Source organism: Aspergillus ruber (genome assembly GCF_000600275.1).
Source record: "Aspergillus ruber CBS 135680 unplaced genomic scaffold scaffold00004, whole genome shotgun sequence".
In the NCBI taxonomy this organism is placed as follows: domain Eukaryota; kingdom Fungi; phylum Ascomycota; class Eurotiomycetes; order Eurotiales; family Aspergillaceae; genus Aspergillus; species Aspergillus ruber.
The window spans coordinates 563,407-585,269 of NW_024467300.1; the positions used below are offsets into that span (position 1 = coordinate 563,407).

At 49.6% G+C, this 21,863-nt stretch overlaps 6 protein-coding genes across 6 annotated transcripts; 3 read left to right on the forward strand and 3 right to left on the reverse strand.

Annotated features, from left to right (window-relative positions):
• The first annotated feature begins 988 nt into the window (after nucleotides 1-988).
• utr2 (putative cell wall glucanase (Utr2)) lies at nucleotides 989-2,897 on the forward strand. Its single transcript, XM_040787077.1, has 3 exons — nucleotides 989-1,251; nucleotides 1,306-1,743; nucleotides 1,805-2,897. Exons 1-3 carry the CDS (start codon nucleotides 1,140-1,142, stop codon nucleotides 2,512-2,514), a joined length of 1,260 nt encoding a protein of 419 aa, XP_040641731.1. The 5' UTR covers nucleotides 989-1,139; the 3' UTR covers nucleotides 2,515-2,897.
• A 1,476-nt stretch (nucleotides 2,898-4,373) lies between these two features.
• EURHEDRAFT_409354 (alkaline phosphatase) lies at nucleotides 4,374-6,448 on the reverse strand. The gene is made up of 2 exons (XM_040781058.1): nucleotides 4,923-6,448; nucleotides 4,374-4,870 (listed from the first exon to the last, which is right to left on the reverse strand). The coding sequence occupies exons 1-2, from the start codon at nucleotides 6,421-6,423 to the stop codon at nucleotides 4,560-4,562; spliced, it is 1,812 nt and encodes a 603-aa protein (XP_040641732.1). The 5' UTR covers nucleotides 6,424-6,448; the 3' UTR covers nucleotides 4,374-4,559.
• A 291-nt stretch (nucleotides 6,449-6,739) lies between these two features.
• EURHEDRAFT_409355 (Mth938-like domain-containing protein) lies at nucleotides 6,740-7,877 on the reverse strand. The gene is made up of 2 exons (XM_040781059.1): nucleotides 7,107-7,877; nucleotides 6,740-7,048 (listed from the first exon to the last, which is right to left on the reverse strand). Exons 1-2 carry the CDS (start codon nucleotides 7,618-7,620, stop codon nucleotides 6,852-6,854), a joined length of 711 nt encoding a protein of 236 aa, XP_040641733.1. The 5' UTR covers nucleotides 7,621-7,877; the 3' UTR covers nucleotides 6,740-6,851.
• Nucleotides 7,878-7,945: 68 nt separating this feature from the next.
• hmt1 (putative vacuolar ABC heavy metal transporter (Hmt1)) lies at nucleotides 7,946-11,562 on the reverse strand. Its single transcript, XM_040787078.1, has 3 exons — nucleotides 10,852-11,562; nucleotides 9,658-10,781; nucleotides 7,946-9,589 (listed from the first exon to the last, which is right to left on the reverse strand). Exons 1-3 carry the CDS (start codon nucleotides 11,215-11,217, stop codon nucleotides 8,308-8,310), a joined length of 2,772 nt encoding a protein of 923 aa, XP_040641734.1. The 5' UTR covers nucleotides 11,218-11,562; the 3' UTR covers nucleotides 7,946-8,307.
• Nucleotides 11,563-13,033: 1,471 nt separating this feature from the next.
• EURHEDRAFT_449882 (WD repeat protein) lies at nucleotides 13,034-17,170 on the forward strand (the record flags this gene model as incomplete). The annotated part of the gene is made up of 2 exons (XM_040783854.1): nucleotides 13,034-13,305; nucleotides 13,375-17,170. The coding sequence occupies 2 exons, from the start codon at nucleotides 13,034-13,036 to the stop codon at nucleotides 17,168-17,170; spliced, it is 4,068 nt and encodes a 1,355-aa protein (XP_040641735.1).
• A 1,104-nt stretch (nucleotides 17,171-18,274) lies between these two features.
• Nucleotides 18,275-18,982, forward strand: EURHEDRAFT_375015 (uncharacterized protein; the record flags this gene model as incomplete). The annotated part of the gene is made up of 1 exon (XM_040778702.1): nucleotides 18,275-18,982. One exon carries the CDS (start codon nucleotides 18,275-18,277, stop codon nucleotides 18,980-18,982), a length of 708 nt encoding a protein of 235 aa, XP_040641736.1.
• Nucleotides 18,983-21,863: the final 2,881 nt, after the last annotated feature.

Genomic DNA, 21,863 nt, shown 5'->3' on the forward strand with positions numbered 1-21,863 from the left:
CAGTCAGTGCCGTATTAGGAAAGGATTATCATATCGCCGATGAACCTGGTCCGAACTCGTTACAGTACGGGTAATGACAGACTGCACGCACATAGAAGTACAGTAGGCAGGAGCACAGATAGGAGTGCTTACCGAAATTAGAGGTCTTAACGATGATGTAATTGTCTTTTCCTTGGTACGGAGTACCGAGAAGGCCATGGTAGACTTCCTCCCACGCCAATGGAAGAAAAAACTAAAAATATCTACAGTGCATGGAAATGTGCAATGTGCAATGTGCAATGTGCATTGTACTCTGTACATATATAGGACCGGTCATAATATGACATCTCGTTTATACAGTTTGTTGTTTACACTGAGAGGTAAAGAAAATGTCCCTCCGTGGAATGGCATGCTGCCTGTCTCCTGTAAGTACTTGTCTCCGTACTGTGCAGTGTTCACCCGGCAACCACTATCGGATTATGGTTAACGTGGTGCTATCTAGTTTGTTTCATATTTCATATTTGATGGGGGGTCAGGAAGACAAGAAAAGTTTAAACCGGAGAAAATATATGATATCAGATGCAGAAAAGGAGAGATTTTGTTTGTACTTTGTGTGTGCCTTTCTTGCTGCCTACTGTAATTTGTGTTTGTGTGCTACTAGTCCACCAAACCATGCTAGCGGTCTCAGAAGCCAGGTTATTGAAGGCAAAAGAAATGAACACAGCCATTCGGCTGCTATTTTGGATTATGGATACAGCCATGGTTCAAGGACTTAAATACACATCGGGAAGTAGTTGCCGAAATAATGCAGATAACCAATGCCGATGCAGGTCTCGCGAAGAACGCTGGGATTGTAATGTACCGACAATACATATTTTACCGTATCGGCAGGGTTAATGTGGGCCCTCGTGCAGCCGGCGCTAGTGGCGCGCTAGTGAAGGGCCGAGGATCGGGTCCATTTGCATATAAGGGTCCGCGTCTCTTTCTTTTTCTCTCTGGAACCTTATGTCGCTTGGAATCTAATAAATGTGTACTAACATCAGCAGATACAGCAATTAAACAGCAGTTGTCCACGAGGTCTCACTCCCATTTTTCGTTTTTTTCCAAGTATATATACTTCTGTTTGATCAATTGCATTGCTGTACATACACTCGTTCAAAATGGTGCGTCTGGGTGCTTCAATCCTCTTCGCATCGCTCCTGGCGTCCACTGCTTGGGCCCAGACCTGCGACACAAGCAACCAGTGTCCCGAAGACAAGCCCTGCTGTTCCCGTGAGTCCACTCTCACCTCGCCCCCTGTGCCATGACCAATGCTAACAAACACAGAATACGGAGAATGTGGAACAGGTGCCTACTGCCTCGGAGGCTGTGACCCTCTCTCCTCCTTCTCCCTCGACTCCTGCGTGGCTGAACCCACCTGCCAGAACAAAACGTTCACCTGGGACAATCTCGACAGCGCAGCCCTCAACACCAAGTACCTGGGAAACGCCAGCAAGTACGACTGGGTGTACAGTGGTTTTCCCAAGATCGACGATGGAAACCTTGTAATGACCATGCCTAATGGTACCGTGGGGACGTTGTTTGCGAACAACCACTACATTTGGTACGGAAAGATCAAGGGCAAGATAAAGAGCAGCCGTGGGGCTGGTGTTGTGACGGCGTTTATTTTGCTGTCGGATACCAAGGATGAGGTTGATTTTGAGTTTGTGGGTGCCGATTTGGATAATGTTCAGACGAACTATTATTTCCAGGGTATTCTTGACTGTACGCTCCCCTTCATTTATTCCCTTGGGCTTGTGAATGGAGTACTGATGCTATGAGGCAGATAACAACGGCGGCAAGTCTGAAGTTGGCGGCGAGAACACCTTCGAAGAATGGCACGAGTACGAAATAGACTGGACAGAAGACTACATCAACTGGTCCGTCGACGGCGAGGTGAAGCGCACCCTCGAGAAATCAGGGACCTGGAACGAAACCGCCGGTCGCTACCAATTCCCCCAGACCCCTTCTCGCATGCAACTCTCGCTGTGGCCCGCCGGTCAGGCCAGCAACGCCGAGGGAACTATCGAATGGGCCGGTGGCGAGATCGACTGGGACAGCGAGGACATCCAGGACAAGGGCTACTACTATGCGTCTTTTGGAGAGATCACAGTCGAGTGCTACAGCCCGCCTGATGGTGCTGATATCCACGGCGACAAGTCGTACATCTTCACTGACGACAAAGGTCTGAACACCTCTGTGCAGGTGACCAACAACGACACTGTGCTTGCGTCGTTCGGTGCTACCGGTCTTGACCCTGACATCGGCGCTGACAAGGACGACGATGACAAGGATGATGACTCTGGTGATTCATCCAGCGTCCCCAAGACCAACGGTGGTACCGGTAACGAGCCTGGCTCGGACGGCTCCTCCAGTGACCACCACAGCCAGAAGAACGTCACCACCAACGCTGCTACCGCCTTCCAGGGCAAGTGTATGATGCAGAGCTCGTTCTTCGGTGTCCTCGTTGCCCTTGTTGTCTTGATTACCCTGTAGAAAAAGTAATCTTTTGACCATTTTCATTCCTGCACATGCTTTTTGTCAACCTTTTTTTTTTTTTTTTTTTCGACGCACATGATTCGAATTTTCGACTTATCTTTTTAGCTATATACCAGACATCTTCTATGTCCTGCATGATGGTTGTCTATCCTATCCGTTCTTGGTTTTGACTTTGATTTGAATAATGCCTGGATGCTCCGCTGTGGTTCATGATTCTGGGAGGAAACGACTGGATCTTGTATAATTAGTAACTTAACTTGATATTACCTAACTTATTGATATCCAGATTGCTGGAAGCAATCGCTAATTTCTTGGTTAGCCATTGCCATTATATACAAAAATTGTGTACAGAAGTTGCAGAGAATGCAACAAGTTACTCCCCCATAACAAATACGCTTCAGAACCCCCCCAATCAGGATAGAACATGGTAATTCCACCCTCAGGCAATTTCTCATCATCATCCATGAAGATATCCCCACTTCTTCAAACCAGAAACAATTCAACCAGCGGCTCAGGTCGATTACTGCTAAAAGTAATTCCCGAGAACCGAAGACCGAAAAACTTCTTCAAATGAACTAGGAGTTAAGAAACCATACAAGCTAGGAGCTGATACCATGTCCTGGTCACATTTTGATGGACGTAATGGGTGAAATATCCTTTTTCCAGGCGCATGACACATTCAAGGGCTAAAATAGGCCGCATAACGTCCGTCCCCTATATAGAGTATTGAGCATTGTCGCCGCTCCTTCCGGCCAAATACTATCTTCCTCGAAAAGAATATCACCACTTTCCAGAAGTCCAAAAACAGCTTGTATGGCGTGTCCGGAAATCGATCACTGAAAGCATCCTCAGCAGAACGAAGACCTAGACATTTCCGGAAGATGAATTTGAATAATTGTAAGGATAGGGTGTTGGACACATGTCTTCGTACTCATTGGGCTGGCCGGAGGTATGGTGCATATAGCAGAAAGTTAAATCCACATATTTGGTATAATTATTCGAGCCCTTGGGTAGTTGTTCTCTTGATAGAAGGATATCCCATGCATTGTGTACATGACTTGGCGTAGAAAACTCCTCCGGGTAGGATCTGTCTGGGAGAATGAGTTGGACTTTCCTATTCAACTGACTGATATCGTCCCCATCATTTATTCTCCGGAAGGGTTCCTTGAATATTGGCCAACACGTGTAACCGGAAATTGTCATGAATGCAAACAAGCACCCCACAGTCTCGGTATATAAGATGCTAGCATGCATTTCATCCATGTAATCAGGAATCGGTTTATTTTAAAATAAGGTACCAAGTATCCAGGCCGTGAATAATACTGGCTCTGGACTCGCATCTTGCTCTGTTGGGAGAGAAAGCTCTTTAGTGACCCATAAACAGGCGCATGGTTCTCATACGGCCCAAATTGAGGATGGGGTATCTCATCAACTATTCCACACCAGCATGGTCGGCGCGCCAATTCTGAAGAGAGAAACCAAGTAGGAAGCCTAGTGGGAGGATGTGGATGTTCTCCTGTACCTGGTGGCGGCACCAGAGGCTCCTGGTATGCCCGACAAAGCACGGCCCCCATTAGAAGAACTCGATAGATAGAACGACAGAAATCCTCCTTCCAAAGCAGTCATTCCCAGACAGAGAGTTAAGAAGACCCAGAGAGACGAGGGAAGCAAATGGATCCAGGGATACCCGGGGAAGTGAAACAAAAGAGAATAAGCCTGTATTTTAATTAAACCAGCGATATCAATCAGCGCGCCATTTCTGCCATCCGTTCAATCTGCTGTATTGTGACATGCTGTTTGGCGGGAGGTTGACGGAGTGCAGAATCAGAACCAAAGGGAGGAGAGACGTCAGTGTAGTAGTACAGTGGTTGAAGATATCTTCGGTTGTATGAGATTGATATGTTATGATTCACATGATATAATATAAACAGATCCAACAGAGCAAATCCCCTGTATTTAATTAACCGAAACTTATGCCCTAACGCCAGCAACCAAATATCATGACAAATGCTATCGTGATCCCCCCCCTAAAACGCGTTCAATTAATGAGCCTGTCCACAGTTACATTCACCAACAGATCGCTTCCTAAAGTCCCCATGGTACGTATCCAATCCCTCAGTCCGGACATCTTCTTCCAAAGGATGACCCATCCAGCCGTACGATTCCTTCGAATCGGTGCGAGCTAAAGAGGAAGAGGAAGACCAAGATTTCAATGATTGAAGCTTGTCGGTGACCGGCTTCAGGTCTAGGTCGAGGTAGTTGGCCATGAACTCGCCGATTTCGGTGTTTTCGTGGTTGCCCTGCAGCGGCCAGGCGTCTTTTGTGGAGGATGCGTAGATGTTGACGTCAACACCTGTTTTGCTCATTAGATAGTTTTAAAATAGATTCCAAGGAGAAAAACGTACCAGAGTGTCCGTGTGTGGACCACCCAATCTGTGCCCGACGGCTGATTATATCCGTAAACACATGCTCAGGGACATACGGGTAGTTCGGGTCAATGAGAGCATTCACTTCATCATCAGTAGCATCATGGACACCGAGTCCCTTCTCCAGAAGAGTGCGAGCATACTTCTGCTGCTTGGTGCGACTTGCTTCCTCGGAGATGTACGCCTTCAAGTTGTCGCTGAGGAATTCGCCGGAGTGACTGGCACTGGCAAGCACGCCAGGATACCACAGGTAATCAGGATAGTCAGGCTGGAGTTGTCGAGCCGTTGCTAAACCACCGGTTTCATGGTCTGATGTAGCCACCAGCACACCCGGAGTAGGGTCTTTCTCGAGGAACTCCGTCACAGCCGCGAACGCCTTGTCATAACTCATTACCTCGTGGACCTGCGCGGCAGGGTCGTTGGCATGCCCAGCGTGGTCAATACGAGATCCCTCAACCATCAGGAAGAATCCCTGCTCGCTGTCGGCAGTGGCATCGCTGAGGATCTTGAGAGCTGTGCGGGTCATTTCCTCCAGAGACGGATACTTTTCGTCCTGGCTGCGGCGGTCAATTTCATACGGGATGTCCTTCTCAGCCAGCAGACCAAGCAGCGGCAATTGAGCCTCAGCGCCGCCGTTCAGTGCGTCGAAGCCCTTTCGGTCATCCAGGTAGTTGAAGCCCTTCTGCTTCGCCAGTTCAACCAGGTCCCGCTCGTCATTTCTGCAGCTTCCTTCGGTCGAGTTAGGCAGGAAATGGCACCGGCCTCCACCAAGCATCAGATCTACGACGCGACCAAGCGGATACTCGCCAATTTCCTGCTCCGCAATCCGATCTTCATAACCTCGTTGGTTAACATGAGAAGCAAAGCACGCTGGCGTGGCATCCGTAAGTCGCGTAGTGACAACCAATCCAGTCTTATACCCGGCCAACGACGCAGCCTCCAACACAGTCCCACAAGGCGAGTGATCGGGCAACACCGAAATAGCCCCATTATAACTCTTAAACCCACACGAAAACGCCGTCGCACCAGCCGCAGAATCCGTAACCAAGCTCGAACTCGACCTTGTCCTCGATGTCCCAATGATATACTCATCCAGCACCAAAGTATCATCAATCGGTAAACCCTCCGTATGCTGTCTAAAACTGCGGGTCATCGTCAAACTCGTGGGCCCCATCCCGTCGGAAACCATGAAGATCATATTCCGCTTGCCTGACGGTTTACCGCCCGGGCCCCAGGATGGTTTGTTCGGAACATGGCGGCTGGATTTGTGCTGGTAGACGACGGCAAGGACAACGACGGCGATTGTCGCGATAAGAGCCCATGCAAGGAGACCGATTTCACGCCAGAAGCTCTTGTTGCGGCGTTCGACCTCGCGGCGGCTTCGGGAGCCGGTTAGTAGGCTTTCTTCTTCTTCAGTGGTGCGGATTGATCCGTGGTCGGATGAGATGCGAGGAGCCAGGAGTGGCTCATCGCGAGCCATGGTATCGGCAGTGCTGTAATTCTTTTAGGATGTATGAATAGAGAGGATGAATTGATGATCGTGATGGAATAGGGGCCTCTTATCGATCGATGTCGGAGCGGTCAGGTGTCTGCGGGCTTGGCACGAGACTGCAACGTCACGCTTGATTGGTGACGCACTCAGCCGGCCAGCTCAAGAGTGTACAAGCTGGATATGCTGGAAATTCACCGCTGAGTCGGTGGATTTGTATCTACAGAAAATTTCATGCTGATTGCTGGCCTTGCTGTCAAGGTTTGCCGGCATTGGTTTTGGCGTTGCTCCTGATAGCAGATATCAAGCATGACGGAATAGGAAATGTTCATGGAACACCAAGAGAAGAGCTATACATTGCCATAGAAATACAGTATAGTACACAGACATATTATAACACCCAACACTGCGTATACAGGTTACCTCCCCTTCCATCCGCTAGGAATCATGGCAGCCGCAATCTCCGTCACACCTCTTTCCGTCGCCAACATATTAAACTGCGATGCCGCATTCCTCGTGCTCAGAATCTCAACCCGAATTCCCAGCAAACTGATATGTTTCTTCGTCTCCGGAGAAAGCGGAAACATATTCTCTCCCATCCCGATAATTAATAGGTCTATAACCGTATTAGTAAACTTCCCCTGCCAAAAGCCATTGGAGGAAGCTGAACGTACCAGGCCTCGGCCAAACCAACCCAAGCACCCCCCAAACCTCCTCATCAACCTCAAACTGCCCCTTCTTATTCACCATCTCCGCCTTAGACCCTCTCGTCGCCCACGGCCTCCACGCAAACGCCTCTCCTCCAACCAGCATCACCCCGTCGCCATTGCGAACTTTCAATCCATTGTCCAGATGGAACCCATCGTCTAGTGTGGCTTCCACGGCCGTCGTAGGCGCAGGGATGTTGCCTAGGACGTTGAGTGCGTTAAGGTCGGTGTTAGTGTTTTCTTGGACTGCTGGGCCGCGGTCGTGGGAAGTTGGTTTAGAGGCGTGGGAGCGGGGGATCATGCGGGTTGGACGGGGGGGTTGGGTGCTGTTGTAGCGGTGGCTAGAGGAGTTGAATATGGTGCTAGTTGCGGTGCATTGCGGCGCGATTCGTGAGGACCGGAGGGCAGTAGTCGTAGTGCTAGTAATGGGTGTGATGAATGCACGCAAGGTACGAAGTAGTTGTGGTGAAGGAGAGTGCATTTTGAATACTTTGTTAGAATACTTTGATTCCTCGCAATTGCCTGGATATGAGCAGAAAAAGGAATAAAATGCGGAGAATTTCGGCACTGATGTCAAGCCCCCGACTTGGCACTATCCCTGGCCAATTAGACACAAGCAAATAGAAAGACACAAATGCCCTACTAGATACAAGCAACAACATTTGGCTAACTGGTTGTATTGCTATGCTACTTCTTCCAGCCAATAATTAGTCTAAATAATGTGTTTCTTTTTTTCTTTTTTTTTCTTTTTTTTTTTTTTTTTTTTTTTTTTTTTTTTTTTTTTTTTTTTTTTTTTTATATATCAACGCATCCAGCCTAACAGCAGCGGATGCCCCCGAGTTCGTCTGATGATAGTCAATATACCGTACGTGCGTACAAATCGTAAGGCACTCCAAACGCCATGATGATAGGAAATGTGCGAGAAGAAAACATGGATACATAGGCCTGGACAAATTCGTACAAAAGAGAAAGACCCGAAAATAAAAAAAAGAAAAACAAAACAAATGGTATCTCCTCTCCATGCCATGTAAATGGGAACCATGGCTTTGCAAATTTTTATTGGCGACAACCTCAAAAACATTAGTCTCTTGTTTATAACAACCTGGCTCGCATAAGAGCCCAACGTTGCACTAACAACAAATTAACTCAACAGTCATGCAATTTATACTCAATGCCCGTGGCCTGGCACATTCGACGGAGGAGCGGTACCGTGGCCATGACCATTCCGGTCTTCGTCGGATTGGCTGGAGCTGTCATCTCCAGGTGCACTACGAAGACGTTGAGCGCGGTCCTGGAGGACTTGGGCCTCTGCGGCCGCCCTTTGCGCTCGAATCTGCTTGCGCCACATGCTGGAATATCGACCTTTCAAGGCCAACAGTTCATCATGCGAGCCGCTTTCGGAAACTTGGCCTTCGTGCAAAACAACAATCTGGTCCGCCCTTGTGATCGTGCTTAGTCGATGTGCGATCACGAGTACCGTGCGGCCATGCGATAATGTGGATAGAGCCTGCTGAATGTGCTCTTCTGTGTCGGTATCGAGCGCGGCAGTTGCTTCGTCCAGCAAGATGATGCGAGGGTTCTTGAGGATAGTACGGGCAATTGCAACCCGTTGCTTTTCGCCTCCACTGAGACGCAATCCCCGTTCACCCACCTTGGTTTGGTAGCCATCGGGAAAGCTAAGGATCTTATCATGAATACTAGCTGCCCGACAGGCCTCAAAAACATCCTCATCTGTGGCGTCCTGATTGGCGTACTTGAGGTTATACATGAGTGATTCGTTGAAAAGAACCGTATCCTGAGGCACAACACCAATATGCTGTCGCAATGAATCAATCGTGACGTCTTCTACATCATTTCCGTCAATGAGAATCCGTCCCCGTTCAGTGTTGTAGAAACGGAAAATCAGACGGAAAACGGTCGACTTTCCTCCCCCAGATTCACCAACCAACGCGGTAGTCGTCCCAGGTTCGCAGTTAAAGGTCAGGCCATTCAAGGCCGGCTTTCGGCTGTCATATGAGAACTCGACATTGTCAAAGGTAATGTTACCATTGCACGCCGGTAAGGGCGTGGCAGTGGGTTTGTCAATAACTGTCGGCTGTTCACGGAACAACTCGAGCATCCGCTCAGAGTTGATCATGGAGGATTGAATCGAACGGTAGAAAGTGCCAAAGAAGTTCAGCGGGCCTTGGAGCTGTGCCATATAGGTCAAAAGTGACACAAACTGACCGACAGGACGCTGGCCAGTCGAGACCTGAAACGCTGCAACAAAGCACGTTATCAAAAGACCTAACATGAATACGGTGTTCTGGCAAGTATTCATGAACGTCAAAGAGAGCAGAACATGATATTCAGACTTCTGGAAGTCGTTGACCGCGTTTCTATATCTGCCAAATTCATAGTCTTCTGCGTTGAAGTATTTGACAGTCTCATACGAAACCATCGAATCGTTTCTATTGGTATTGTATTAGTTCGAACTGTCGAAGGGATGAAACAAAAGGGACAAAATGATGTTACTCACTTCACTGCATCTTCCTGCCTCGAATAATTAACCATCTCTCTTCGGATACCGGCTCTCCATTGTGCCATGCGAACAGTCACATAGAGGTAGGTGAACGTGGAGATGCCGACCGCCAAGGCGTAGTATGCATCGAATGCAACAAGGAAATATCCAATGGCAACCCCAAGGTCCACTAGCATGGGAACTACCTGGAACGTTACTTGTTCCAGGAAAGTGTTAATGGAGCTGCCCTTGCTCAGAGCAGATAGCACTTCACCCGTCTTCTTTCCAAGGTGGAATTCAAGACTGAGCCCATGGACATGTTCGAAGGCGGCAGTTGAAAGCTCCATATAGGAATATTGACTCACGGGAATCCACAGGAAGGAGCGCAGGGAACCGATTAGGCCCTGGTTGCCCTGTAGCCAGCGATACAGGATATACATGCAAATCTCAAACCAGGGCACTCGGAACCCGCCGCCATCTTTCTCAGACAAAGCGTCAGTGATAACGCCCACTTGGTAGGGCACCAAAACGTTCACAATGCGCTGCAGGATGATCAAACCAAAACAGGCGACCACGATGATTTGCAGACGGCGAGACTTGGACGGCCAAAGGTAGGGGAAAAAGAGCGAGTATCCACTAAGATACTCCCACCAGCTGGTGGACGGAATGGTCGTTGGACGAACCCACGCATCCGTCGGTTTGGAGTCCTCGTGATTGGTCGAGCCGTATGCTCGTCCGTTGGCCGTCCCTGATTCCGCATTGGACCCGTCGAGCAATCCCGTAGATTCTGAGATTCCGTTTGCCTGACTTGCCGCTTTCCGTCCAATGGAATTCACGCGAATCAAGTGGGCTACGTACATCAAGACCAGAGTGGCAAGAAACAGGACTCTGACCGCGTTCGAAGCCACTTCCAACGATTCCCACATAGTGATGCTCTTGCGTGGGGGCCCACCAACTGGGTTGCCTACCACCGGCTCGCGGTGAGCATTGACGTAGATAGAAAGCGATCCTCCTAAGACGGCCAATTCAAAAGGTATGGCCACCAACCACGGGACAAAGTGCGAGGGATTCGGCGAAGGGTTTGTATCCAACATGGAAACAAGAAGAATTGCATGGACGAAAAAGGACCCCACGATGTAAATCTATGAAACACTCTCAAGTCAGCCTTTGTGCAGGATACTATTAGGGTACCTCTCTGTTGAGAAGACCTACCACAACCGACTGGCCACACCACCAATGCTGAGATCTCGCAAACATAACATGCGTCATGTTGATTGCGGCATCTGCGACGAGAGTGGCCAATACGCCAACGGCCAGCCACCTAAAGAGGAGACTTGTGCACCGGGAAAACCTGCGACTCTTCGCTACGGCCATGGTACTTCGCGCACGTTTGGGGAGCGGTCTCCCTCCAGGACCCATCTGTTCTTGTCTACCATTTTGAGTAGCCTTCTTTGCCGTAATAATCGAGTTTGTAATGAAAGCCACTATAAAGGTAATCAAGAGGATGATGGGGTAGCTGATGCGAAGAAAAACTACGACGTCTTGCGTCGTGTGCCCAGAATCCATGGTATATGCCATCCTCCTATACAAACGATATCCACACACGAAGACACTTAACAAGAGACCATCAAGGTCTTTTCCATTGACATGACAATCGTGTCACAGTCCCTTCTGTATAAACGCGCGAACTCCGACGAAAGAAGCGGTGGGTAACACTCGGGCAGCGCGGGCGACACGAACGACTTGAGATCGAACACGAGATCGAAAACGACAGTAGAGGAGGAATGAACCGGATCGTCATTCACCGATTGGGAGAAATTGTGAATAAATACCGGCCAGCAGTTCCTGAATTCCTGGAAGGATCGACGCGTAAAACCAAAAAAAGCGTTGGTCAAGGCCAAGGGAAAAAAAAAAAAAAAAAAAGCGGCGGTGTAATGGATACAGCGAATGCCTTGAAAAAGGAAGTTATAGCGAAAGTAATAGAGGGCGATTGATTATGGTCAAGGTGATTTTATAGTAGAGACGAAACCCCGAGGCAAAGCAATAATGACCCGGAGTTGTGGTAGCGGTGGTCTAACGAAGTATTAGACTTGCGGCACAATAATACAATCGAGCGACAAAAACGAGTGCACGAGAAATTGAATTGATCGAGCAAAGGGGCAAGAATATATGAGAGGAAAGAATATATGATAGGAGTTGAGGAGAGAGAGAGAGAGAGAGAGAGAGACACGAAAAGAAGAAGTGAAAAAGAAGCGGGAGTCGTTCGGTGGCGGAAGACTTTGGCTGGGGGTGGCTTTGGCACTGTGACTGTGCACTGTACCACACAGCAAACAATAATAGAATCGAGACAGATGATTTTACTCACCGGAAGTTTATATATAAAAACCTATGGTATTCAATTGGTAGTAGATTCTCTGCAAATCGGATAATATCCTAGTTCAGAGATCTCGATATCGGAGTAGTCCTCGAATCGGGTTGGATAGCACTTGAATGTGATCTATAACAAATCCCGTCTCAGACAAGGACGATGAATACATATAGAGTAAAGAAACAGAAGGAAGAGAGAAAGAAGATGCAGTCATGGCAGAGGAGAAATAGGTTCACTCTTTAGTCAGTATGGAGTATGCTCCACTGAGAATCATCATAGCTGAGGGCAGTGAAAACAATAGAATTGAATCGGTCAGATGCTTTCTGTGGCAAATTTGTCATTCACTTTTATTCTATATCAAACAGGCATCTTGATTTATATATTGACCTGACCGGTGTACTTCGTATAGTACTCTGTACTTATATCATCCTACCCTTGGAATTATATACTCTGAAGTAGTCGCGCACTCACATGGCTCAATTCCACAAGTAAACCCACATATTATGTCAATAGCTATGCTACAGCGTACCCGTAGACATTTGAGCGCATATTCCAGTTGCATTCTTATAATCTGTTCTATACACTACTATCATGAAGTCGACCTTGTGCCTGCGTAGGTGAGTAACCAGTCATGGAACTACGGAAATCGGAATAAGCGAGGAACATATTTCAATGCACTCCAGGGGTAGAGAGTAGTCAGCTAAGAACCACTATCATGAATATTACTCTGTAATTTGTGTAAAGAATGGCATGAAGAGAGCATGGAGAAGCATTCACTCATCTGTATCTGACATACTGACAACTTTCTCCGCCTTCCTATTTAGGTCTATCTATTCCTCCCCTCACATTCAATCTTTCTCCTCTCCTACACACCCTAATCTTCTTCAGTCTTCCTCATTGTCCATTTGTTTTCTAGCTGCTCATCGTCGGCCCTTTCCCGGCCCAGCGATGGAGCTCCAATCGGCCTTGGGTTGAGTTCCATCCTGCGTTGGTCTCAACTGGACTGCTTATGTACTTGCCTTCACCATGTCGGACCTTTCGCGTCTCTCCACCAACGTCACCTCTACTAGCAGCAATAGCAGTACTACAAACCTCTCATCGCCCGTTCCTCCTCCTCCACCGCCTCCCCCGGCACATCAGACCAGCCAGAAATACTCTCATCGGGCAGCCAACGCCCTGGCTAGATTTGCCCAACCGTTCTTGTCCGCGTCTCGTCCGCCCAGCCCGCAGGCCTCTTCCGCTGCCAATGGTCGTACTGAATTGGCTGTTGGTCCTCGTCACACGAGGTCCAAGTCTCTGTATTACTTCCCAACTTTTGTTTCTTTGGTGGCATCCTAGAATAATCGCTCTAATTGGATCTGAACTAGGCCCGGAGTTTCTCAATCGGTAACTCATAAAACCGGCATTCCCATTTCAGCGTTGGATATCTCGCCTCAACGGACTCATGCAGTAATCGGCGGCAAGGAGATCCTCAAGACCATTCGTGTATCGCCAGACCATTCTTCGGAGGAATACAACCTGCGCAATGCGATCATCAGCTTTTCATCCACTCATTATGGGGGAAGTACGCTTTCTGCGCGGCACAAGGACCAGCTAGCGGTGAAAGATGTGAAGTGGTCTCATGGAAATTTTGACCAGGTTATCGCCACTGCCATAGCAAATGGCCGCATCATTGTCTACGACTTACATCGTACCGGCCTCGAGTTCTGTCGTTTTCAGGGACATAGCCGCCAGGTTCATCGGCTGGCATTCAACCCGCACTTCCCAGCATGGTTACTGTCGGGGAGCCAGGACTCCTCCATTCGGATGTGGGACTTACGCATGGCCTCCTCCGAACGGGGTGTTTCTACAATTGGGAGCAAAGAACTATACAATGGGAACAGTGACGCCATTCGCGATATAAGGTGGTCTCCAAGTGATGGCGTCATGTTTGCTACCGCCACCGATAGTGGTGCTGTTCAGCTGTGGGATTACCGCAAGACCAATGCCCCCTTGATGCGAATCACAGCTCACGATCGCTCGTGTTTTTCTGTCGATTGGCATCCAGACGGGAAACACGTTATTACGGGTGGTGCGGACCGGCAGGTCAAGGTTTGGGACTTCTCATCTTCGGCCGAGCGACGACAGAAACCGACTTTCCAGTTTCGGACCCCGCAGGCGGTCTTGAACGCTCGATGGCGCCCGCCCTCCTGGATCAGGGATTCGTCGCAGGGCTCGAGCGATTGGCAGTCGTTGCAGGTGGTGACATCCTATGACAAGGAGGATCCACGAATCCATCTATGGGACCTGCAACGCCCACATATCCCCTTTCGGGAATTTGATCGGTATGACACCCAGGCGGCCGATCTGCTATGGCATTCCAAGGATCTCCTGTGGACGGTAGGGGATTCTGGAGCTTTCACTCAGACAGATGTTCGATATGCGCCTCAAGTTGTCAATCGTCGCCCGACGGGTTCCATCGCTTGGAGCCCCAATGGCGAAGTGCTTGCGTTCATGCAGAAGCGTCCTCGTCGAAGTCCCCTAGGTCTTACTACTTCGGAGTTTCTGGGTTACGAGGCGGACGAGAGGAATGCCAGTGAAAGGGGCCTGGGCCATAGCCCGGCCGACGATATTTTGGATGAACCGTCCTTCACGTCTGCCATCCGTCATCGACATACGAAGTCTGTTGGTGCCCGGCCGTCCAAATCGCTAGGAAGTACTCCACCCGGCGCTCCGGACTTCATTCCTGTTGCTCCGCTGGAACAAGCATTGTCGAAAAACAAGGCACCGGGACCCCGGCAGTTGGGATTAATGGGTAGCATTCCGGGAGCTACGATGCATTCGACTCTCTTCCGATATTTAACTCGCCAGTATTCCGCTTTAATGAGAAGCAGTGACGAGAAACCGGTCCACTCTGACCTTTTACGGTCTCTCCTTGAGTCATTCGAGTATAATGCAGAGTCTGCAGAAGCGGCTTCCCTTTTTCAGCTGGCTCAGACCTGGAGAATCGTTAAATTTGTCGTCCTTCAGGAGCTTCAAATCAAGTCGCGAGAACAGCTCCGGTCGACTGACAAGACTGCCAGTGGCATTAAAAAGAAGATGTCCAAAGAAGGCCTACTAGGTGAGAAAAGTCGTCCACTAGACGAGGGCAGACATGACAAGATGAAGAACCGATTATTCAAAGGTGTTATGGAAACGGAGGGGCATCGAATTGCCCTCTCTGACGGGGAAAGCCCTTCCAATATAGCTACGCCCTTGGCCCGTCCATTGCCGGATTCTCCAGTAGGATCGGATAGTAGCGTCACATCCAACAATGATCTGGCAGACATTCAGCCTCTACCACCGTCCGTTCTCAGTTCAAACAGGGGCACTCTGGATACGAATGATTGGTCTGACATGGACGCCCGCGACTCCGTACAGTTCCAGCACCGCCAATCGACTTCAAGTGACCAAGCTTCGTTGACAAGCTCCCTATCAGGACAGGTCCAAGGCTCCTCGTCTTCAGACTTTCCAGTTGACCAAAGGTCAGCTCCGCGGGCGATTACTGGTCGGGCTGACTGGCGCGGCTCCGAAGAGGACGAATATCAACAGAAAATCGAAGATAAACGAGCAGCCATCCGTGATTACAAACAATTTCCCAAAAAGGTATTGTCGCTCGAATCACCTCTAGAATCAAAGCCATCCAACCTTCATAATCATGAATCATCGGATAGCTTCCCTATGTTCTCTGCCTCCACAGAAAGCTCACATCCCTCCAAGTCAATCGGGGCATCCTTTTCTCCTACGTCGAAGTTGTATGAGCATAGGAAGAAAACCATAGATGGCGATGCCGTTGAGCGGAACCAAATTAGGTCCCGGAGCGGCTCGTTACTGGAAGCTGAGCCTGTGATTGTGCAAGATAAAGAAGCTGTGCGGGGCGACATGTCCTTTGAAGAGAGCTTGCCGGAGACTGATCACGTACACCTAGAACGACCCTCTAGCCCCCCAATGCTTCTGAAAGAATCTGATCCTCTTGGATCGTCTAACCAGGAAGAGGAACCCCAAGTCGATAATGACTCCACGGCTGCTAACACCACAATACCCAAAGCTACTGAAGATCTTTGTGGAATGACACTTCCAATTCAGTCTGATATGACAGAAAACAAGCCTTGGAGTGTCGAATTTTTGATGAGAGAGGCCATCCGGCACTACCATAGCAACAGCACCCACGTCGATACCCAGACTGCTGCTCATCTGCTCCAGAGATTACATATTCTCTTCCAAGATTGCGATAACATTCTTCCTTATGAGGAATGTGAGATGATATTCAAAACATACAACGAACAGCTGCTGCGACAATCCATGTATCTCGAGGCAGCAGAGCTGCGGCTTCTCTGTGTTCCGTCCTACCCAACCGTGTATGACTATGCACAGATGGACACTTTCATCAACGTCTTCTGTTTCAAATGCAAACGACCATACGAAAACCCGAAACAGGACAACCGTCGTTGCCATCGCTGCGATACATCTCAAGACCCTTGTGCTATCTGCATGAGTATCGACCCGCCTCCTGAATGGGTTGCGGAGCAGTCGGAATCTTTAGCGCGCGTCGAGGACTCTGAAGGAGATACCGAAGCCGCATCGCAGCTTCTGTCGTCTGGTTTGTCAACCCAAAGAGAGCCGATTCCTCCGTTTGAGATGCAGCAGTTGGACAAACCGTATTTGGACTCCTTCTCCGCTCCACGCCCCAAGGGATCATCCCTCTGGACATGGTGCCAAGGCTGCGGGCATGGCGGCCACATGGCCTGCATCGTCACATGGCTGAACGATGTCTCAATGAGCGAAGGCGGCTGCGCAACCCCAGGCTGTATGCACGACTGCGGACCAGGCCCACGTCGTGAACAGAACCGTGCTGCGCTGCTTGAGGAATCAAAACGGCGCGATCCTGTCGGCCGCAGAGCTGGCACGGGCTTCGCCAGACGAGATCGCTGGGATATGACGGAAAGTAACGCTGCGGAGAAAGCTCGGGGCATGCTGGGGGTTGGGCCTGGCATTCCGGCCGATGGTGTAACGCCCTCAGGGACGATTTCGCCAAAGAAAGTCCGGCTTGTTACACCTAGCGAGCAAGGGAAGCGACGGCCCGGCACGACTCGAGTTAGCTTGGGGGGTGCAATTGAGCAGGGAGGTCGTGATCGTCTGATGTGAGGAACACGAGACGCTTTTTTTAACTTTTATTATTATTATTTTTTTAAGTTCTTGCATTGTTTATGGTTCTGGGGCGCAGCTTTGTGTTTTTTCGGAAGGGTTATGCATAGGGAGGTTTCGTGCTGATTTCTCTTTTATTAATAGCCTTCACGTTATTGAATGAGTATGATACCCCAGTGCATATGTACTTTTATTTTGAGTTTTACAACCTTAATCAGAATGATTCTCAAGATTATCGCGATCTTTTCATGTACTGTCACGGCTAAATCGGCACAAACCAAGGAGAAAAGGACGACCATCGAGATCTGATTCTCCAGAGATCGATGCTCCGTAAAATACGGCCTCCTACTTCAATTGAAAACTAGATAGTATCCTTCCGTCGGGTTGAAAATGACACGGTAGAGTTTCTCTAATACCAACCAATCGCGCATCTTTATATACATACCATTTTTCACCAATTTTTTATGCCATCTGCTAGTGATATTCCCTTTCTTCAGAAGACGAGGTCATCGCAAGAGCCTTCTGGCAAGCGCCATCCCGAAAATCCCTCAACTTCTGCCTCCATTACCCTGCAGTAACCACCTGCTCCAACTTACCATTCCTCTCCCAATTCTCAACAACCGTCCTGGCTAACACCTCCATGGTACCGTTTTCTTCCCACTTGTCCACGATTTCCTTGGCCAGCCCTTGTGCTTTACCATTTCTCTCCCGGTTGTCTGTGACTCGCGTAGGTAATGGATTCATATGTTATTGCTGTTCTTCAATGAGGACCGGTAGGGAGTGGGATACTCATGCACGCCCAGATTCAACTCGGGGAGGTTGGTTTTGTCGCTCTCCTTTGAGTTTAGGGACTGCTGGGAGTCTGTGGTCATCTCGATTTTGTGGCAGACGCAACCGCAAACTTGGGCGTGATTGTCATTAAACCACCTGGGGAAGTCAGAATTAGTATAACTTAACATGGCAGGAAGTAACGATCTACATACTTGTAATTGATGAATCGGAACACACATTCAATTATGAAGAGAATTATTACTGACACACGAATCCTACGCCAGCCACCGAGTACAAAGCATGGTCATCGCCAATCTTATGTCTGAAATCAATATGGGGGAAGCCCCGAGCGCCCACGAATCCCCTCGAATCCAACTAGGCTTAGAACTCCAAAGCCACCTTGCAGCAGCTGTGGCATCGCGCACAGCACAGATAAAAACTACAGGAGATGAAGCCTCGGAGCTTGTCTCTGTGGTTAGCCAGAAGGTTGCTAATTTGGAAGAGAGGGGCCTACAAGGAGCTGCCTCCTTGGGCAAGGGTATCAGGACCTTGGTCTTCAATTTCAACAAGAATCTAGCGTCTGGACACCTGGCTAGAGAGGAAGAAAACCACCAACCCCCACCCACTGAACACAATAGCTATGCCGAAGCTGCAAAAACCTCCCCCAATGCCCCCCAATGCCCCCCAAAGCGCACCCCAAGCCACTCAAGGCGCTGCGCAAGCCATCACAACCTGAGAAGCACCCCCCCCCCCCTCCTCCGCATTTTCCTCCAACTCCCTAAAGACCATCCAGCCCGCCGAGCTAGCCCACATGCCACCATGGAGGTACTGAGGAAGCACCTGGACAAGACTTGCTCTACTGCTGTGAGAGAGATTAAACAGGTGCTCTCCGGCCTGGCAATCTGGCCTAAGGATGGCCTAGGCTTCCATCTCCTCTTAGAACGGGGAAATGCCCTGGAGTCTCTTATACAGGGAGCAAAGGCCGAAGTCGAGCAGAAATGGGCCATCTTGCCCTTTAAATGCGCCGCAAGATTATACTAACTATGATGGGGCCCAAGTGCCCATAGACGAACAAATGGCCCTGGGGGTGTTTAAGCTACAGACAGACCTGTCCCCCTTAGAAGTTCTATCACTCAAATAAAAGCCCACTATCCAGTACACTCATCATGGCAGTCCCCGAGGACCAAGCCCAAGCATTCCCTAAGTGGATCCACCTCTTTGGCAAGAACGTACAAACTAAGCTCAAACCCTTCCGAACTCGTATAGAGCAGTGTACACGTTGCTGGGACTATCATGACTCCTGGACCTGTACCCGCACACCTAGATGCCGCATTTGCAGCAAAAAAGATCACACTGAAGAGACCCACTCCTCTCCAGAGGATGTTGAAGCTTCAGACCCATGCTGTACCACCTGCTGCGGCCCTTTCCCAGCAGACCACCACAACTGTCCCACTAGACCTACCATACAACAGGGAGTCATCCAGTGGCTATCCAGATCACAACTCATTGCAGTCAGGAAAGCAGGTGCACGCCAACACATGCAAAAAGACCAGATTGATTGACACAACCGAGCCCCTGAAAACTCAGGCTCCCCACCCACATGAGAACAGTCTCAATCATGTTAGATAGACTATCTCACCTACAGATCCTCCAACTCAATGTTGGCCGAAACTGGGAAGCGCATGAAACTGCGCTCCAAATAGCATTCGAAAATAACTGCCATATAGTGTTGATTCGGGAAACCTGGATATTTACAGATCGTTCCTGTCGACTATCAAAACACCACCCATCATTCCACCAACTTGCCCCGATTGGGACTGGTCAGAAAGACCCCGAGTCTTCCCTTATGGCACAGCCTATCCTATCCCACCCCTGCCTAGTAGTCGGAGATTTCAATCTCAAACACCAAGGATGGCAACCCTCTGCCAAACCCTCCCAAAGAACAGAAACCTTCCTTTCTTGGACAGGATCTCAGAATCTCACCCTTACACTCCCCCCAAACTCGCTAACTCGAGGACAAAATATAATTGACCTGGTGTGGGCTAACGACTCAATGCTAACACTTGGCATATCCTCAAGAGGTGACCACAGACCTCCCTCTCTTAGCAGAACACGAGTCCATCATCACGACTATCATTTGGGGCACACAACATCCCCCCAGAGACATCCCCCCAGAGACATCCCACCCTTCTGTTGGTCCACCAACAACGAGGAGCTTTTCAAGAAGCGATCCAAGGAGAAGGAGAAGAATTGAAGGCAGCAGTCTCTACTCTCCTTTCCCTCCCTTCCTCTGCACAATTAGATGAGCTTGCAGTTAATATCACACAGGCAATCTCCATTGCACTGAAAGCCTCCACCAAACAGGCGTACCCCGGATCCGCGGGCACAGGTGGTGGAACCAGGACTGCACCAGGGTAGTCAGGACCCTCTGCAGAGTTGCACGAGATCCAACCCCCACATTGGAAGATTTAGGTGAAGCCAGAAAGGCCCTTTGCCGTGTTATTTGGCACAGCAAACGGCAGTTTGGCGCTCTAAAGTTGATGGACTCAAAGATCCGACAGTCCTCTTCAATGCATTGAAATGGAACAGAACTGAGGGCTCCCTGCCCATATCACTCTAAAGGAAGGAGACCAATTGCACACTACCACAGAGAACCAGGCAAGCTATCTAGTCCATGCACTTCTGCAAAAGCCAGACAGACAGCAGCTGGAATAAAATCACTAGCCAACAAAGTCCGAGGCGCCAGCGCACAACTACTGCGGCAAGCCACAGTTGCCTGTGTCATCTCAGTCTTATGCTATGGGGCTGAGGCCTGGTGGCAGGGCCGACGCAGACCCCGGAGCCAGACACATATATCAAACAGAGTCGACACTGCCCTATCTTGCCTTGACCAGGTGCTTAGAGAAGCCCCCCGGGGCACCCTTCCTGCATACCGCACCATCTCTATTCCAATCCTCCATCGGGAAACTGCAATCTCCCCTATGAAGATCATCCTTGATCAGAAACACGCTGCTGCCAAACTGCGTGCTTCCAGGCTGGACAACCGCCACCCAATTCTCAGACGCTCACTTCGAACACAATCTTCCCTACTAAATACACGCCTAACCCGCAATCACCTGCGTGGTTGGAGGGGATAGAACAAACTGACCCTCTGATCTATCCCCCTTGACAACCAGAGAACCTCAGTACTTTCCAAAATATCTGCTCTACCCGAGACAGGGCTTGTGCAGACTTTCACTACTGGGCAGACTCATACTCCCCACTCTTCATATTCCTCTTCACAGACGGCAGCCGCTTGAACAACTCAGACACTGCAGCTGGCGCTGGTTGGTTTGGATACTGGGGCATATGGAAGAAAGAGTCTGCCCGCGACCATCTCTCTCTCCCACAACACGAAGTTTTTGATGCAGAGGCAACTGCAGCAACAGAGGGGCTGAAGGCTGCTCTCAACAACACCTAGGCACCCTTTACTCGGAATCTATATGTCCTCCTTGACAACCAGGAAGTAGCACGACAGCTGCAGGGCTGCCCCAAGGGCTCTAGCCAGGGCTCCATCCTATCCTTCCAAGAAACTGCAAACACCTGACCCAATCGATCCCACCAGTGCCTGGCTATCCCACCCGGATGAGTGCATGTTTGCTGGATCCCTGTACATGTCGGCATTGCAGGGAACGAACAGGCTGATGAGCAATCAAAAAGAGGAGCAAGGACTACCCCACAGACCAGCCTCCCTCCTGCAAGTCTTGCCTGGACCTGCTGAACTTTGAAGGAGGAATTCTGGCGACGATTTCAAACATTCTGGGCTGAGAACGCGCCACAGCAATACCAGGACCTCTTTATTGGCCTGGATAAACAACTCCATGAACTTTCCATCCCCAGGGCTACCCTCGGCCGACTTCTTGCTGCCCGGAAAGGCCACGGA

Bases quoted from the DNA above. Each gene is read 5' to 3' on its own strand.
- utr2 (XM_040787077.1), top strand. From the start codon at position 1,140: ATGGTGCGTCTGGGTGCTTCAATCCTCTTCGCATCGCTCCTGGCGTCC. The intron at 1,252-1,305 runs GTGAGTCCACTC...TAACAAACACAG, and splicing joins AGACAAGCCCTGCTGTTCCC to AATACGGAGAATGTGGAACA. The intron at 1,744-1,804 runs GTACGCTCCCCT...GCTATGAGGCAG, and splicing joins TTTCCAGGGTATTCTTGACT to ATAACAACGGCGGCAAGTCT.
- EURHEDRAFT_409354 (XM_040781058.1), bottom strand. From the start codon at position 6,423: ATGGCTCGCGATGAGCCACTCCTGGCTCCTCGCATCTCATCCGACCAC. The intron at 4,871-4,922 runs GTACGTTTTTCT...TGAGCAAAACAG, and splicing joins GTCCACACACGGACACTCTG to GTGTTGACGTCAACATCTAC.
- EURHEDRAFT_409355 (XM_040781059.1), bottom strand. From the start codon at position 7,620: ATGCACTCTCCTTCACCACAACTACTTCGTACCTTGCGTGCATTCATC. The intron at 7,049-7,106 runs GTACGTTCAGCT...ATACGGTTATAG, and splicing joins GTTGGTTTGGCCGAGGCCTG to ACCTATTAATTATCGGGATG.
- hmt1 (XM_040787078.1), bottom strand. From the start codon at position 11,217: ATGGCATATACCATGGATTCTGGGCACACGACGCAAGACGTCGTAGTT. The intron at 10,782-10,851 runs GTAGGTCTTCTC...AGTGTTTCATAG, and splicing joins GGTGTGGCCAGTCGGTTGTG to ATTTACATCGTGGGGTCCTT. The intron at 9,590-9,657 runs GTGAGTAACATC...CAATACCAATAG, and splicing joins AGGCAGGAAGATGCAGTGAA to AAACGATTCGATGGTTTCGT.